This window comes from Orycteropus afer, unplaced genomic scaffold (genome assembly GCF_000298275.1).
Source record: "Orycteropus afer afer isolate SDZICR_OR568_19922 unplaced genomic scaffold, OryAfe1.0 scaffold00037, whole genome shotgun sequence".
NCBI lineage: Eukaryota > Metazoa > Chordata > Mammalia > Tubulidentata > Orycteropodidae > Orycteropus > Orycteropus afer.
Window position 1 is genome coordinate 4,889,401 of NW_006921624.1, and position 13,841 is coordinate 4,903,241.

General features: G+C 43.1%; 1 protein-coding gene across 1 annotated transcript in view; it reads left to right on the forward strand.

Moving 5' to 3' along the window:
- Positions 1–13,841, forward strand: part of CDK5RAP2 (CDK5 regulatory subunit associated protein 2) — a 233,458-nt gene that overhangs the window by 52,788 nt on the left and 166,829 nt on the right. The window contains exons 7-11 of the mRNA XM_042780378.1: positions 2,622–2,784; positions 3,914–3,967; positions 4,927–5,046; positions 6,826–6,918; positions 10,857–11,075. Of these exons, the coding sequence (XP_042636312.1) occupies positions 2,622–2,784; positions 3,914–3,967; positions 4,927–5,046; positions 6,826–6,918; positions 10,857–11,075 (649 nt within the window). The remainder of the gene's footprint in view (positions 1–2,621; positions 2,785–3,913; positions 3,968–4,926; positions 5,047–6,825; positions 6,919–10,856; positions 11,076–13,841) is intronic.

A 13,841-nucleotide genomic window follows, 5' to 3' on the forward strand; every position in this document is an offset into this window, starting at 1 on the left:
TTCCGAGGAGTGGCTGGTGGGTTTGAACCGCCAGCCGTCTGGTTAGCAGGCAAGTGTCTTAGCCACTATGCTACCAGAGCTCCTGTTGAAGCTACTGAAAGTTAAAGAGAAGGGGAGAAATGACAGGATCGGATGTCAATTTAGAAAGATCTCTCTGGCTGCCCCATGGAGTAGGGCTTGGTGGTGGGGTTTACCTTGCTCGGGTGTGGGGCAGGGAAGGTTGATCAGAGGAAGAGTCCTGGGCAGCATGCTTCCAAGGACTGAGGGTGAGGAAGAGGAGGCCTGGTCAAGCAGAGGGAACAGCACATGCAACGGTGTGGAACCTGCCCATTCATGGAGGGGAGAAATGTCTGTTAGCACGTGCCACCCGAGCTTAGCCTGTCATCTTTTTGGAAGAGGAACTTTGAGGAGGGTTAGTGTTTATTGAATACTTAACTGAGGTCCAGGTAATGGAGGCTGCATGGAGGTGAGTGGTCAGGGCAGGACCTGCTGTAAAGCCTGTGTGCTCCTGGGGTTTCTCGTGACCTGGGCCTGGCCCTCCCTGGATAGGGACAGACACCTGATTTGCTGGTCCTGTAAATGCATGTATCTGTTGGGGCTCGATGTATCCTGGCTGTACTCCCAGAGACCGATGCAGCACACAGATGCTAACTCTGGATTCTTGCCGAGAACGTGACTCTCTTTGTGGTAGTACTCTCCTGAGACTAGGGTCAGTGTGCTCCCTTCCTGAAGGCAGGCCTGCCCAGGATGCTACATCAAGGTTGAGGTTAGCTGCTAAGCATTGCATTGGAATTCTTGGGGTCCTTGGTTAGACCCTGGTGAGATGGAACCAGCTCTGCCACACTGACCTATTATTGGGCAGGGTTAAATGTTGAACCCTGGTGCCCAGGACTCCACTTGGATGGGCATTGCCAGTGTCTCTGGGTTCCCACCAGCCTTTTCAAAGGTACATGCTTTAGCTACTTTATCATTCTGGCCTTTGGGCTAGTCTGTATCTTTAAGGCAGTCAGCAGTGGGGAGCTCTGTAACCAATATGGCCAATAGATATGGTTTTTTTGACCCACATAGTGTTTTTTAAAAAATTTGAATTAGTTGCGGCCTGAGCCATTGTCTTGCTAGGTTGAGGCTGTTCTCTTTGGATGGGCCAGGTGTTCCAGCATGGCCGTGGTCCCCAGCTGCCCTGCCTCACTCCTGTTTCCTAGTTTTGAGGGGCATTTCACTGGTACCACCTGGTACTTTCTATGCTCTGGTGGCACAGTGCCCAAGGCATTTGACTACTAACCAAGAGGTTGGTGGTTCAAACCCACCAGCCACTCCATGGAAGGAAGACTGGGCAATCTATTTCCATAAAGATTTACTGCCTCGGAAACCCAGTGGGGGTCGCTGTGAGTTGGAATCAGCTCCATGGCAGTAAGTTTGGTTTGGGTTTCGTTTATGTACTTTTGTCTCACTCGTCTTTGTTATGGGGCTGGGGTGGAGATGGGGTGGCGCTAATACCTGTCAACTTTGCATATATATTTCTCTCTGCTGGACCATGCGTCCTTATCCCCACCCTTAGTCTTTGAAAGCAGATGCTCAGGGCTCCTGTGATAAACCTTCCATGCCTCACACCCAAGCAAAGCTGATCACTGTCAGATTTCCAAGCCTTTGCTCTTTGTTTCAAACCAAGTTGCTTTCTAGGCTTAGCTACAGAAAGGCTTTTCTGAGGGTACTCTGATAAAATGCTAATTGCTGAATATTAAAACAAGTCATAATTTAAATGGATGAATTGTATGGTAGGTAAACTATATCTCAATAAAGCTATTTTAAAATAATCAAATAATCATGTTGATAAAACCTCATGTTAAGAAACAAACAAAAACAGTAATAATTATACCAACTGTGAATTAGTGAGTTCTGCCATATGTCAGGAGCTGTGTGTATAGAGCTAAATAGCTCATTTTGAGTCCACACAAACCAGCTATTATTTTGTAGGTGAGGAAATGTCGGCTCAAAGAGGTTAAATAACTCGCCATGGTAAAGAGTAGTTGATATGAGGTAACGGCGGCCCAGTAGGATGTATTCAGCTCTACCTGATGCTCGGGAACTGAAAGTGAGATTGATTAGTGCTGATGGAGAGGGTGATGGTTTCCCGAAAGAGACAAGACCAAAGCTGTGAGCAGGGGCTTCTGAACTCCAGGGTACTAAAATCTAGAGCCTCAGATGCCCTCCTGAGGACTGTAGACTTATCTTGAAAGTCAGTATGCTTTTCACATTCACTGGAACTGCTCTGCTTTATTGGTTGTGTGTGTTTGGGCTTAGATACCCAATATCTCTTAGAAAAAAGATTTCGTTGGATGGTGGGAGCCATGGAAGGTTTTTGAGCAGGGGTGTGACCTGATCAGACCATAGTTTGGCAGCTCAGACATAGGCTCAGCTAGCCAGGCTGCAGGCAAGGAGACTGGCGGATGTCACATGAATTCTGGCCCTTAATCTCCGACCTGCAAAATGTGATTGCGCTTATGTTCAGTCACTGGACAGGTCTACTTTGAAGACGTCTGGACCTCATTTCCTACCTCCTTCTGCTCCACTGAGCTAAGAGAACAGCTTAGAATTAATATTTAAATTTTGTTCTTTTTTAGGCTGATTGAGGAGTTGAAGCTGTCTTTGAAGAGCAAAGAAGCTTTAATTCAGTGCCTTAAAGAGGAGAAATCTCAGATGGCATCTGCTGATGAAAATGTGGTGTCTGGAGAGCTCCGAGGACTTTCTGTTGCTCTGAGGGAAGAAAAGGAGAGAGAAACTGAGGTGAGGAAACTGGCCGTGAAGTGGGGGACTTTAATTAGCAGACCAGACTCCTCTCTGGGAAATGGAATACACCGTCATTCCCCATAGTTCATACACGGTCTGCTTCTAAACTTCAGTTCCTTGTCACCTGAGGAATAGCAGAAACTGCTTTTGTCTGGTCCCCTCCCTGCCTTTTTTCCTCCCAGCCTTGTGCTTATATAAAGAGTTGATGAAAAAACAGTCCCATATCTGCTTGCCTCTGGTTCACCATGTGCTAATTTAATTTGTTCTTGTCTGGGGACTGCGTTTTCATCTGCTGGGTTTTGCACTGTACATGCCATTTTTACCTTTGTGGTGAGAGGCAGCTTGGACCAGCTTTGCTGTGAGACTTCAGAGGCAGAGAGGGAAGAGAACTAACTTGTAACGAGCCTGGCAGCACATGAAGGGTTTCAGCTTACAGTCTCATTTGATACTCCTGGTCCCCTTGCAAGAGCTCACAGTCCCCTTGTAGAGTTTAGAAACAGGCTCAGAGGAGTGTATTTTCTCAGGCTTCAAGAAGTAGGCTGTTGGTAGCTGTCTCCAAAGCCTCTGTAGACTTTTCCTCCCATACTAGGCGGCCTCTGTGGCAAACCATTTTGGAGAGTGTGGGCAGAATCGGGAAACTCAGGTAGGCCTTAGTTGAGGCCTTTGATTCTTGTGAGGCCAAGAGTGACTGCGGCATGTGGTGCATTCGCCTTGGAGGATGTTCTGGATGTTGAAGGGAAGCTTTACTTTCTTTGTGGTCTTTGTCCCCACCACAGCCATGCATTCTTCAGCCTCACCAGTAGCTTTTGTCTGCAATCAACTCCTCCTTCCATGCTCTTTCCCACTTACTGGGTGCTGTCCTTGCAGGGCTTTCTCATTGTGGTTAGCAACACCTTGGTCTAAGCTCTGTGGTTGGTGATCAGCTAATGGAGATTACCTGTCTTTACATATCTTCTTTCAGATTGGGTGGGTCTTTGGGTGGGGCCGAGAAAAGGAGGGGACCCTTCAGTTTAATGAGTCCCAGCAGTGGAGGAAGGTAAGTCAGTGAGGTGCTCATTTCTGATTGTTCTGGAGGAACTATTGGAAGGAGGATACCTCCTGGGCACCAATTATTATCTTCTCTTAGGCTATACAAATGGAGCTTCAGAAGGAGAGAAATTGCTTTGAAGAGAAGATCCAGGTATGTTGATATACTTTTTAAAAATTTATTGGAGGTTTTCCCTACTCTTGCCTTTTGTTTTATCCTGAGTTCTTTAGATAATTCTGCATGATAATAGTTGTCATTTACTGAAGCGTCAGTCAAGTTTTAGGCACTGTACAGAGGCTTTCTCAGTTTTTGCAGTAACTTTGCTATTTGTTGTTGTTGTTGTTATGTGCCGTCGAGTCGGCCCCGACTCATAGCGACCCCTCCTTGGGTTTCCGAGGCAGTATCACTACGGAAGTAGGATTGCCCAACCTTCCTTTATAGGCATGCCCATTTTGCACTTGTGTCACCTGAGGCTTAGAATGAGGAGGTGCCTTGCCCAAGACTGTATAGTTTGGAAGAATCCTCATAGCAGCATTTAGACCAGCATGCTGGAATCCACAGCCCATGAACTCCCAGTTCCAGCAGCCTGCATTTGTGTAGTGCTTGCTAGTCTAGAAAGTGCTTTCACATCCATTATCTTGTTTGATCCTCACAACAGCCTAGGAAGGAGGCTGTGGTGATTATCTTGAGAAACGAACTCAGACTCTAAATGTATAGTTTAGTCCCCATCACTTCAAATTCTCTGCTAGCTTTTGTAGCATTAAGGAATGAAATTAATGATCTGTTATTTCCCCTAAATAACCTGGTATGGTTTCAAAGGCTGATGTGATGGTATTCAAATTCCAGAAGGCATTGGAGTCCTTCCCACAGGAATAGCTGTCATCATCTTAACTGATCTGATCCCCATCCTTTATCCAGTCCTTTTGCCGTGAGCAGTAGCACAGTAACTTAGAGCTGATGCCACTGTGTTCAGCTCTACTTGGAAACATTAATCACAGGTTGACAGGAATAAGATAGAATAACTGCATTTGAGTGTGCTTTTAAAGATATATTTACAGTGCATTTTGGTTGGGACGCATCAACTTAGTGAATCTTTTTCTAATCTAATTTAGGCACTTCAGGAGGCCCTGAGAGAGAAGGAAAGAGAAATTGCTATAGAAAAGAAAAATAGTTTAAAGCGAGATAAAGCCATTCAGGGTCTAACCATGGCATTGAAATCAAAGGAAAAAGAGGTATGTGCGACGCACCTGAGGTGAGATTTTTCTTTATTAGCTGCTGTGACTGGCCTGTCCTAGCCTGAATTTTTAGCTTGAGGTAAAAAGGTTGTAAGCGTGGTGAAATGAGTATGGACAGTGAGGAAACAGTCCTTTAGTCAATTGGAAATCCTTTGGGCTGTCTAATCCAGCAGCCCTAGTGGTGCAGTGGTTAAGTGCTTGGCTGCTAACTGAAAGGTCAGCAGTTCAAACTCACCAGTAGCTCCATGGGAGAAAGAAGTAGCAGTCTGCTTCTCTAAAGGTTTAGAGCCTTGGAAACCCTACAGGGCTGTTCTATCCTGTCTTATAGGGTCACTGTGAGTCAGATCAACTCAATGGCAACAGATTTTGGGTTATCCAGCATTGTCTGAAAGAAATGCAATGTGACTTACATATAATTTAAAATTTTCTAATAGCCACATTAAAAGAAGTAAAGAAACACTTGAAACTGATTTTAATAATGTATTTTATTTAACCTAATATATCCAAAATATTACCATTTCAGCACACTCAATAAAACAAAATTATGAAGGAAGAATTTTTGCATTCTTTTTTCCAACTCTTTATAGCGCATCTCATTTTGAACTAGGAATATTTCAAATATTCACAACCATATGTGGTTTCTGACTACCATACTGGACAACGCAGGTCTTGTCTTTTGAAAGACGGCAGGAAATAGAGGTAAAGGAGTTAAGATAAAGAGCATGACCATGACTGAACCCTTTAGAAAGCTACATGGGTTGTTGCTTTTGGTATACAAGGTGGTGGCTGATGGTTTTATGCTTGTTTTCTTGTCTTTGGTTAATATTGCAATCGGTTGTATTCCAGTAACTGTGCTAGGCACAGATGCAGAGAAGAAAGCAAGGTGGGGAAGAAAGACAAAGAGTGATAGATATTGTGAACGCAGGAAGCAGGGGTTGTGAAAGCTGCAGGAAGGGTATCTAATCCACCTTAGAGTGTATATGTGTGCAGTGGGGAGGAGTGCCGAGAGGAGAACATGCCTGAGCTGAATCTTAAAGGGAGAGTAGAAGTGAGTTGGGAAGGTAGGCGGGGGTGACGAGCCTATTCTAGACACAGGACAGAACACTGGCAAAGGTACTGAGTTAGGAAAGAGCCTAATCTCTGTGTGTGGAAACACAAACATTTGGGGTTGCTGGAACCCAAAATACAAAATTTAACTGAGGTGAGAGAAAAAGCTGGAGAGATTGCAAGGGACCAGCCATATTAACCATTGTATCATGTGCTGGGTTTTCAGGGCTGGTTGACATTGGAGATCTTCAGTATGCAGTAAAAGCATTTGGGCTGCATAAAGGGAAGAGGTACCAGTGGTGCAACTGTTCTGGGTGCTAGCAAGGTCCAGGCTGTGGCCATGGTATTTCAGAACTGTGCTGGGATATAGGAGAGGCTAAGTTATTGAGTGGACCATCTATATGTGGATGATAATAACAATACTTACTATGAGCCACGCTTTATGGTAGCGCTTAGACACATTACTTCATCTAACATTACCAACCCTATGATTGAGCGAGTGATGGTAGCCTCATTTTATAGTTGAGGCAATTGCGGCTCAAAGAGGTTAAGTACCTTGCCTAGTAATCCAGTTGGTAAATAGCCAAACTAGAAATTCCATTCAGATAGTATCTGATTACAGAGGCTTTGATCTTAAGCGCTACACAATTGAGCAGGGAAAGCATTTGAGTCATGCAGAGAGAACAGAGCCCAGTTGTATACTGGCTGCCATTCCTTATTTTTCCCCAGGTTGACGAACTTAACGCTGAAATTGAAGAGCTCAGTGCTGCCTTTGCTAAAGTCAGAGAGGCCTCCCAGACAGCACAGACCCAGAAATTCCAAGTAAGTATTCACATTGGCTTAAATCGCTGTCTCTGTAATCCTTACCCCTGGTGAGGTCAGGACTTTGCAGCTGAAAGGAACTTGGATGATTTTGATAAGAATATATGGGTGTCCTTTAGCAACAGAATTGAGCCCAGTTTAATTAAAGGGCAATTCTCCGTGGGATTTGGATGCTTCTCCAGTTTCCCCATCAGTGTTTCCCATGCTGGAAGACTCCTGTCTGAGGAACAGTGGAATGGAGTCAGACACCTTGACTCATGGCAGTGACAATGACAGCTACCACACAGTTAGGAGTGCTGAGTTACTCTGTGCCGTAGCAGACTGTGCAAGATATATAGATTATCTCATATAATCTTTAACACAACTCTGTGGGTTAGGTTATTATCACCCCCCCTTGAATTTGTGCGGTTATTTAGGCTCAGAGAAGGTACGTGGCTTATTCAGTGTCACACAGCTAGCAAGTGGCAGGTCCAGGATTTAAATGTAGTAATTGCTAGTAACAATAGCTGGCATTTATTGAACACATACTTTGTGCCAAGACCTATACTAAGCACTCTCCATGGATCATCTCAGTGAATCTGCAGAGTTAGTCTAGGAAGTAGGAGCTGTTATTATTCCAGATTCAGAGAGATTCAAGTAACTAGCTTAAAGTCATGAAACTGGTAAGTGATAGAGTTAGCATTTGACCTTAGAGCTACTGTCATTCCAAAGCGTGTGCCTTTCACCCCATACATCCCGTCATCTGGACTCTTCAGTTCTGCCTGCTCCTTGCCAGGTATCTGTTCCCATGTCTCTACAAATAGGGGTATGGGTCCCAGGTTTTGATGCTTTTGACCTGCCTCTTGTCTTTTTCCCCTTAGATTGTACCAGAAGGACACCTGCTTAGTCATCCCTGATCTTCCTTCTTTTTTCTTAATTTTAGTTCTGTTTTTGATTATTTTAACATGTTTCTAGTTTACATGTACAGTGTATACCTATTGGCAATAACTTTAATGAATCATGGAAGTTCCATCATTTGAATAAATCCTTACTGCCTAAAGCTCCCCTTTCTCCCTCCCTCTACCAATATTGCTTTTGGTTATAAAGTAGAAGTTAGAAGGTAAACCTAATTTAAGACTCTCTGGCTCATAAGATTCCTATCCCATGCCTTATCTTTTGTAGAGCTTTGGTTCACAGTGGGAATAATTGAAGTAATGTGGTTTAAATCATGATTGCTAGAAGCATAGGTAGATCTCTGCCTTTGGACTCTTTGACTTGCCACCCCCCTCCCAACCCCTGCCCCATTTTGACCATGGTTGATGAATAGAGCTAAGATTGTACTTTTCATTTGAGTTTGTTTGTTTTCCTTGCTTAGGAAACAAGTTTTCTAAGCTGAATTCTCAGGATAATCGTCCATATTTCCCATTGTTTCAGAAGAAAATCAGAGAGATGGTGGCAGTTCACAACCAGAGGCACCAGACATCTTTATCAGTATTATGATATTTTACTTGTTATGTTGTCTACAAAGGAGAGAAAGGAATTTTATAACTTTAATGTTACGCAGATTTCTTATAGACTTACTAACTTCATAGTCCTCAGTCTTAGTCAAAAAGCTTTAGGAATGATATTTGAGACTTTCTAATGCACAGTGTTGGACAGGTTTCCTGACTTGCACTGTACAATTCAGGAATGGTTGAAATGCCTCAGGTTGTACATGTTAGGTTGGCTGTCTGGGAGCCCTTATTTAATCCTGACTGCTGTACATGGAGGCAGCTTGTTGACCAATTTCATAGGTTGCCAGGACTCAGCTCAAGTCTGATTCCAAAGTCCGTGTTCTGTCCGCTACTCTGGGTGCATGTAAATGTACACAGCACACTTATAGTGGCTATTTTATTATGAGGTCTGTCTGCTCAGCTTGAATGTTACACAGACACTTGTCAACATGCTCTTGCATGTATTGCAACCTTGTAGGGTTGTCATATGATTGAACTAATTGCTGTCCACTGTTAGAAAATGGCATAGTGCCTAAGGGATTTGACTGCTAACCAGAAGGCTGGTGGTTCAAACCCACCAGCCACTCCTTGGAAGGAAATTTGGGCAATCCATTTCCGTAGCGATACCACCTCAGAAACCCAAGGAGGGGTCGCTATGAGTCAGATCTGACTCCAGGGCAGCAAGTTTGGTTTTATTTTTGTCATCGAGTTGATTCTGACTCATGGTGACCCTATAGGACAGAGAAGAACTGCCCCACAGGGTTTCCAAGGCTGTAAATCTTTACGGAAGCAGACTGCCTCATCTTTCTGCAACAGAGCGGCTGGTGGGTTCAAACTCCTGACTGTTTGGTTAGTAGCCAAATGTTTTAATCATTATGCCACCAGATCTCCTTGAACTAATTGCAGCGTAGTAAAATAGTGAAAGTTTGCAGAGTTGGCATTTAAGCCTGACATTGAAGCAACAGCAAGTGATATTCAGTGTCTTGGCATGGTTGCCACAGTACGGAGGCACAAAGACTTGAATTCAAATCCTAGATGTGACTTTGTGAAGGTTACAATAGGGGCTGGTTGGCTACCTTCTTACCTGTTTAAAAAGGTTATATTCACATTGGAAATGACATTTTTCCTCCCTACCCCCAGGCTATACAAGTAAAAATGCACACTGTAGGAAATTTATATTTAGAAGAATGTAAAGAGGTTGATTAAAATACCAGTGAACTCACCAGCTAGGGTTATCTACTACTAATGGTTTTGGCCTGAATTTTAGTTTGTTGTTGTTATTGAGAATATACACAGCAAAACATGTACCTGTCCAACATTTGCTACGTGTCCAGTTTAGTGGCGTTAATTACTTTCTTCAAGTTGTGCAGTCACTCTTGCCCTCCTTTTCTGAGTTGTTCTTCCCTCGACACAAACTTACTGCCCCCTGAGGTTCTCGTCTCATCTTTGGAGTTGCTGTTGTCACTTTGATCCCATATAGATAATTCTTGAAAGAGCATAATTTTTTTTTTTTTTTTTATTTGTTAAGCTGGACTGTTGTTTGGTTTTAAGATGACTTAAGGTGATATTTTTGTTTAAGGTTTAAAGATTATCATAGGGCAGTAGTTTCAGGGGTCATCCAACCTCCATGACTCTAGAAAGTCTATAGTCCATGAGAATTTGAAATTCTGTTCTGCATTTTCCCCATTTTGATCAGGATTCTTCTGGGAAATCTTTGATCAGAATGTTCAGTAATGGTAGCCAGGCACTAACCCCTTCTGGTCTCCTGGCAAAGGAGGCAGTTGTTCATGGAGGCCATAGCCACACATCCCTCATCCTCCTCCTGTTCCTGAGTCTCCTTCCTCTGTTGCTCCAGGTAAATAGAGACCTTTGCTGTGAATGGCCGCTTGCAGACTTTTAAGACTCCAGGCATTATGCAGGGAACTAGGAGGAGGAATAGAAAAGCACTGAAAACGTTATTAGGCCAATGAACTGGGATGTCCCAAGAAACCATGACCCTAAACCTCCAAACCAAGGAACCAAATCCCATGAGGTGTTTGTGCATGAGCAGCCTCAGCAGCTCTTTTCATGTTGTTGTAGTAAATACATCTATCACACACCTTTTGCAATTCAGCTTTTTATAGGTGTGCTGTTTATTGACAGCAATTAAAGTAATTGGCTGTGCAGCCCTACCCTTAATCTATGTGATTTTTTTTCATCACCATTAAACTCCACTTTCCACATCCCTCCTGCCTCTGGTAACCACTAGTAAGCTCTAGACTCTATACATTTACAATATCATAACATTACCCTGTGTTCCTTCCAAAATCTTCATCTTATTTATATTTCAGGTCCTGGATGTTGCTTATGTTGAGTTAATCATTTTCCTTCCCTTCCCTTCCCTAAGGTGAAGATGGAGCACAGGTTTTGGTTTGTTTAATGAGGTATGAAAATCAGCTCATCTGCCCTCCGTCCCTTCTCATCTAGGGGTCTGAAGAGTATGAGGCTGCTCTGTTAGAAAAAGAAGCCCTTTTGGCTGAACTGCGCTCAGAAAACCTCACCAAGAATACAGAGAACCACAGACTGTGTAGGAACATTAAGAAGGTCACCCAGTTGCTGAGCGACTTGCAGCAGGAGAGGGAGAGACTAGAAAAGGACCTGGAAGAAGGCCGTCGAGAGAAGGCCAAAGATGACTGTACTATCCTTGTGAGTACTGCCCTTCCCTTCGGAATGGCGGGCGGTACGCTTGGGCTGGGCCATTCGGCTATTGCTGGTTATAGGAAGATAGTTACTGCAGAAAACTTAGAAAAATATGTAAAATATAAACAAGAAAACATTTCGCCTATTCTGTCATCAGGTTCAAAGTCCAGTCTTCACTGTCTGATGTTTCATCCCATTCACAAACACACACACACACACACACACATCATGGGCATCAAGCTGAAAATACAGTTTTTATTCAGTGTTCTCTCTAGTGTATTTCCATGTCATGACTGTTCTTCAACAACATGTTTTTCTCCCCCAGCGTAATATTTCTTTTCTCCCTTGGTTGTACTGTAATTTACTTGACTATTCCCACATTGTAGGTCATTTTGGTCATTCACCCTTTTATTTGCTTTTTAATGAACTCTGCAGCAAATGTCCTTGTACATAAATATTTATCCACTAATTATTTCCTTTTAGAGGTATAATTACTGGGTCAAAGACTATGATATTTTAAAGACGATTTTTATGTACTCTCAAATTGTCTTTTGGACGATTGTACAGGTTTCTTTATATGAGAGTGTGCTCTGTTTTTTTTAAGATGTGGTCTATTGAACATTGGGTGTTAGCATTTAAAATCTTTTCTCTAAATTTAGAGGTAAAATATGGATGCTTTATCTTTTAGAATTTCAATTATATTTAAACTTACATATTCAGCATCTTTTAATTTAATCCCTCCTGAGAACAGCACCCAGATACACTCACTCCCTTGGTGCCGGCAGATAGGAGAGGGTGGGAGCGGAGCTGAGTGATCACTGATGTTCAGGCTGATTGAATTACCTGCACTGGAGCCTGGGGGCAGCTGGAATCTGAACAGTGGAGACCTTTGAAGAACCCACAGGTACCAGCGGTTAGTTCTCTGGTGGTGGCTGTTGGTAGGAATGCCACACCCGTTGTTTGAAATCCCTAATGTTAACACTGAGGACAGAATTGAAATACAAATTTTTTTGTACTTTATCAAAAATTTTAATGAGCATTAGATGAGCTGTAATGGAAATTTTAGAAAAATGAGGAGATGTCACCTAGAATTCCATGGCTTCGAGCAACTGTTTCAGTATTACCCTCTCGTCCTTGTGTAGCAAGGCTCCCAGTGTCATCAAAAAACAGTGTTTTTTGATCACTTACTTGATCAAGGACATTTTGTGTGTTGTGTAGGCTAGATGATGTGGAGTGGTGCATACTTGTTCATTAACTAAATCTCTTGTGATTCACTTAAAAATTTCCTCATTTGTTGGGTATGTTGACTGTTTAAATAATGCCACAAGGAACAGTGTCACTGGGGAGAAAGTCTTTTTTTCTTCTCTTAAAATCCCTTGGTTAGATTTTGAGGAGTGAGATTATTGAGTCAGATGGTACAAGTATTTTACACCAGTTAATCTGGCTGCCAAAGTATTTGTCCAAAGGGCTGGCTCAGTTTAGGCTGCCACGACAACATGGCAGCGTCCCCGTTGGCTGCGTGTTATTAAAAGCCCTGTTAATTCATATTTATCCAGTGTTACTGAGTACCAAATGGGCCTGATTGAGATGCTGGCAGAAGTGCAAGGCACGACCTCTTAAGTTTTATTTTTCTAAAGGAGGTGGCTGTGTTATCATGACAAAATGCAATGCTGTTAAAATCCAGGGCTAATTAGGGAGTGTAGATACTCAGGAGGGTGGAGTCAGGGAAGTCTTCTCAGAGGAGGTGACACTTGGGGTGAATAAGACGGATAAGATTCAAGTAGTGGGCCTTTATGGATGAAGTAAAGAAAAGGCTGGACAGAGGGTCTTTCTATAGATTTGCTGTTTGCATAGTTAGGTCTGAAGTTCTTACATCCTTCACTGTTGGATAACAGTTTTTGAAATTTAAAATAGTTCATTCTCTCACCATAAAAATGCGAATTCACCAAAATTTGGGTGGCAGGAGATACATACGTGCATTGTAACTTAGTTTTGGTAATGTTTGCCATGGCTTCATAACATTGCGTCAAGTGGATATGCTGTAATTTAGTTACCTGTCCCTCTGTTGTCAGACTTTGTTTGTTGGTTCCATAGTTCACTGGAGCTTTCTAAAAGAATTTTGGGCTGCTGCTGTTACAAAGATGTATTCCTATATAACCTGTAAACATACTCATAAGGAGGCAAGGAATGGAAGGGAAAGTGATGGAGAGCAGGAAGGATTGGATGAAGTACTCTATGAGTAGGACTTTCTTGCAAGTGGCAGAAATCCACCTTGAACTAACTTAGGTAAAAAGAAGTGACTAGAAATATGGCCAGGACTGACAGACTGTCTCTGAGAGGGGCTCCTTTCTCCTGAGTTGGCTTACTCTAGTTCCAGGGTTGGATCCCTCTTTGCCAGTTTACTGCATAACAGAAAGGAGCACTCTCACACGCCACTACCCCCACTGACTTTCTGTTATGATAGCCAGAGGGGTGAGGTACTGAGAGGTCCAACTTGGTCCATGCTTTGGTGGGATATGTTCGTGTGTTGGGGGGCGGTGGGGAGGAGAGAGTACGCCATCATTGGCAGCCTCTAGAACCACATGTTTGGAAGGCAGATGAGAAGGTACCCAGAAAAAGGACTTTTGTTACAGGCAATTGGGCAGATCACACAAAAGCTGTGCACTCCACATGCTTGCCTCAGGTGAGCATAATGTACCTGATGTCAGGTGAGCATAACATACCTGTGATTCAGAGTTTTCTATCATTTCATCGTGACCACTTTTTTTTTTT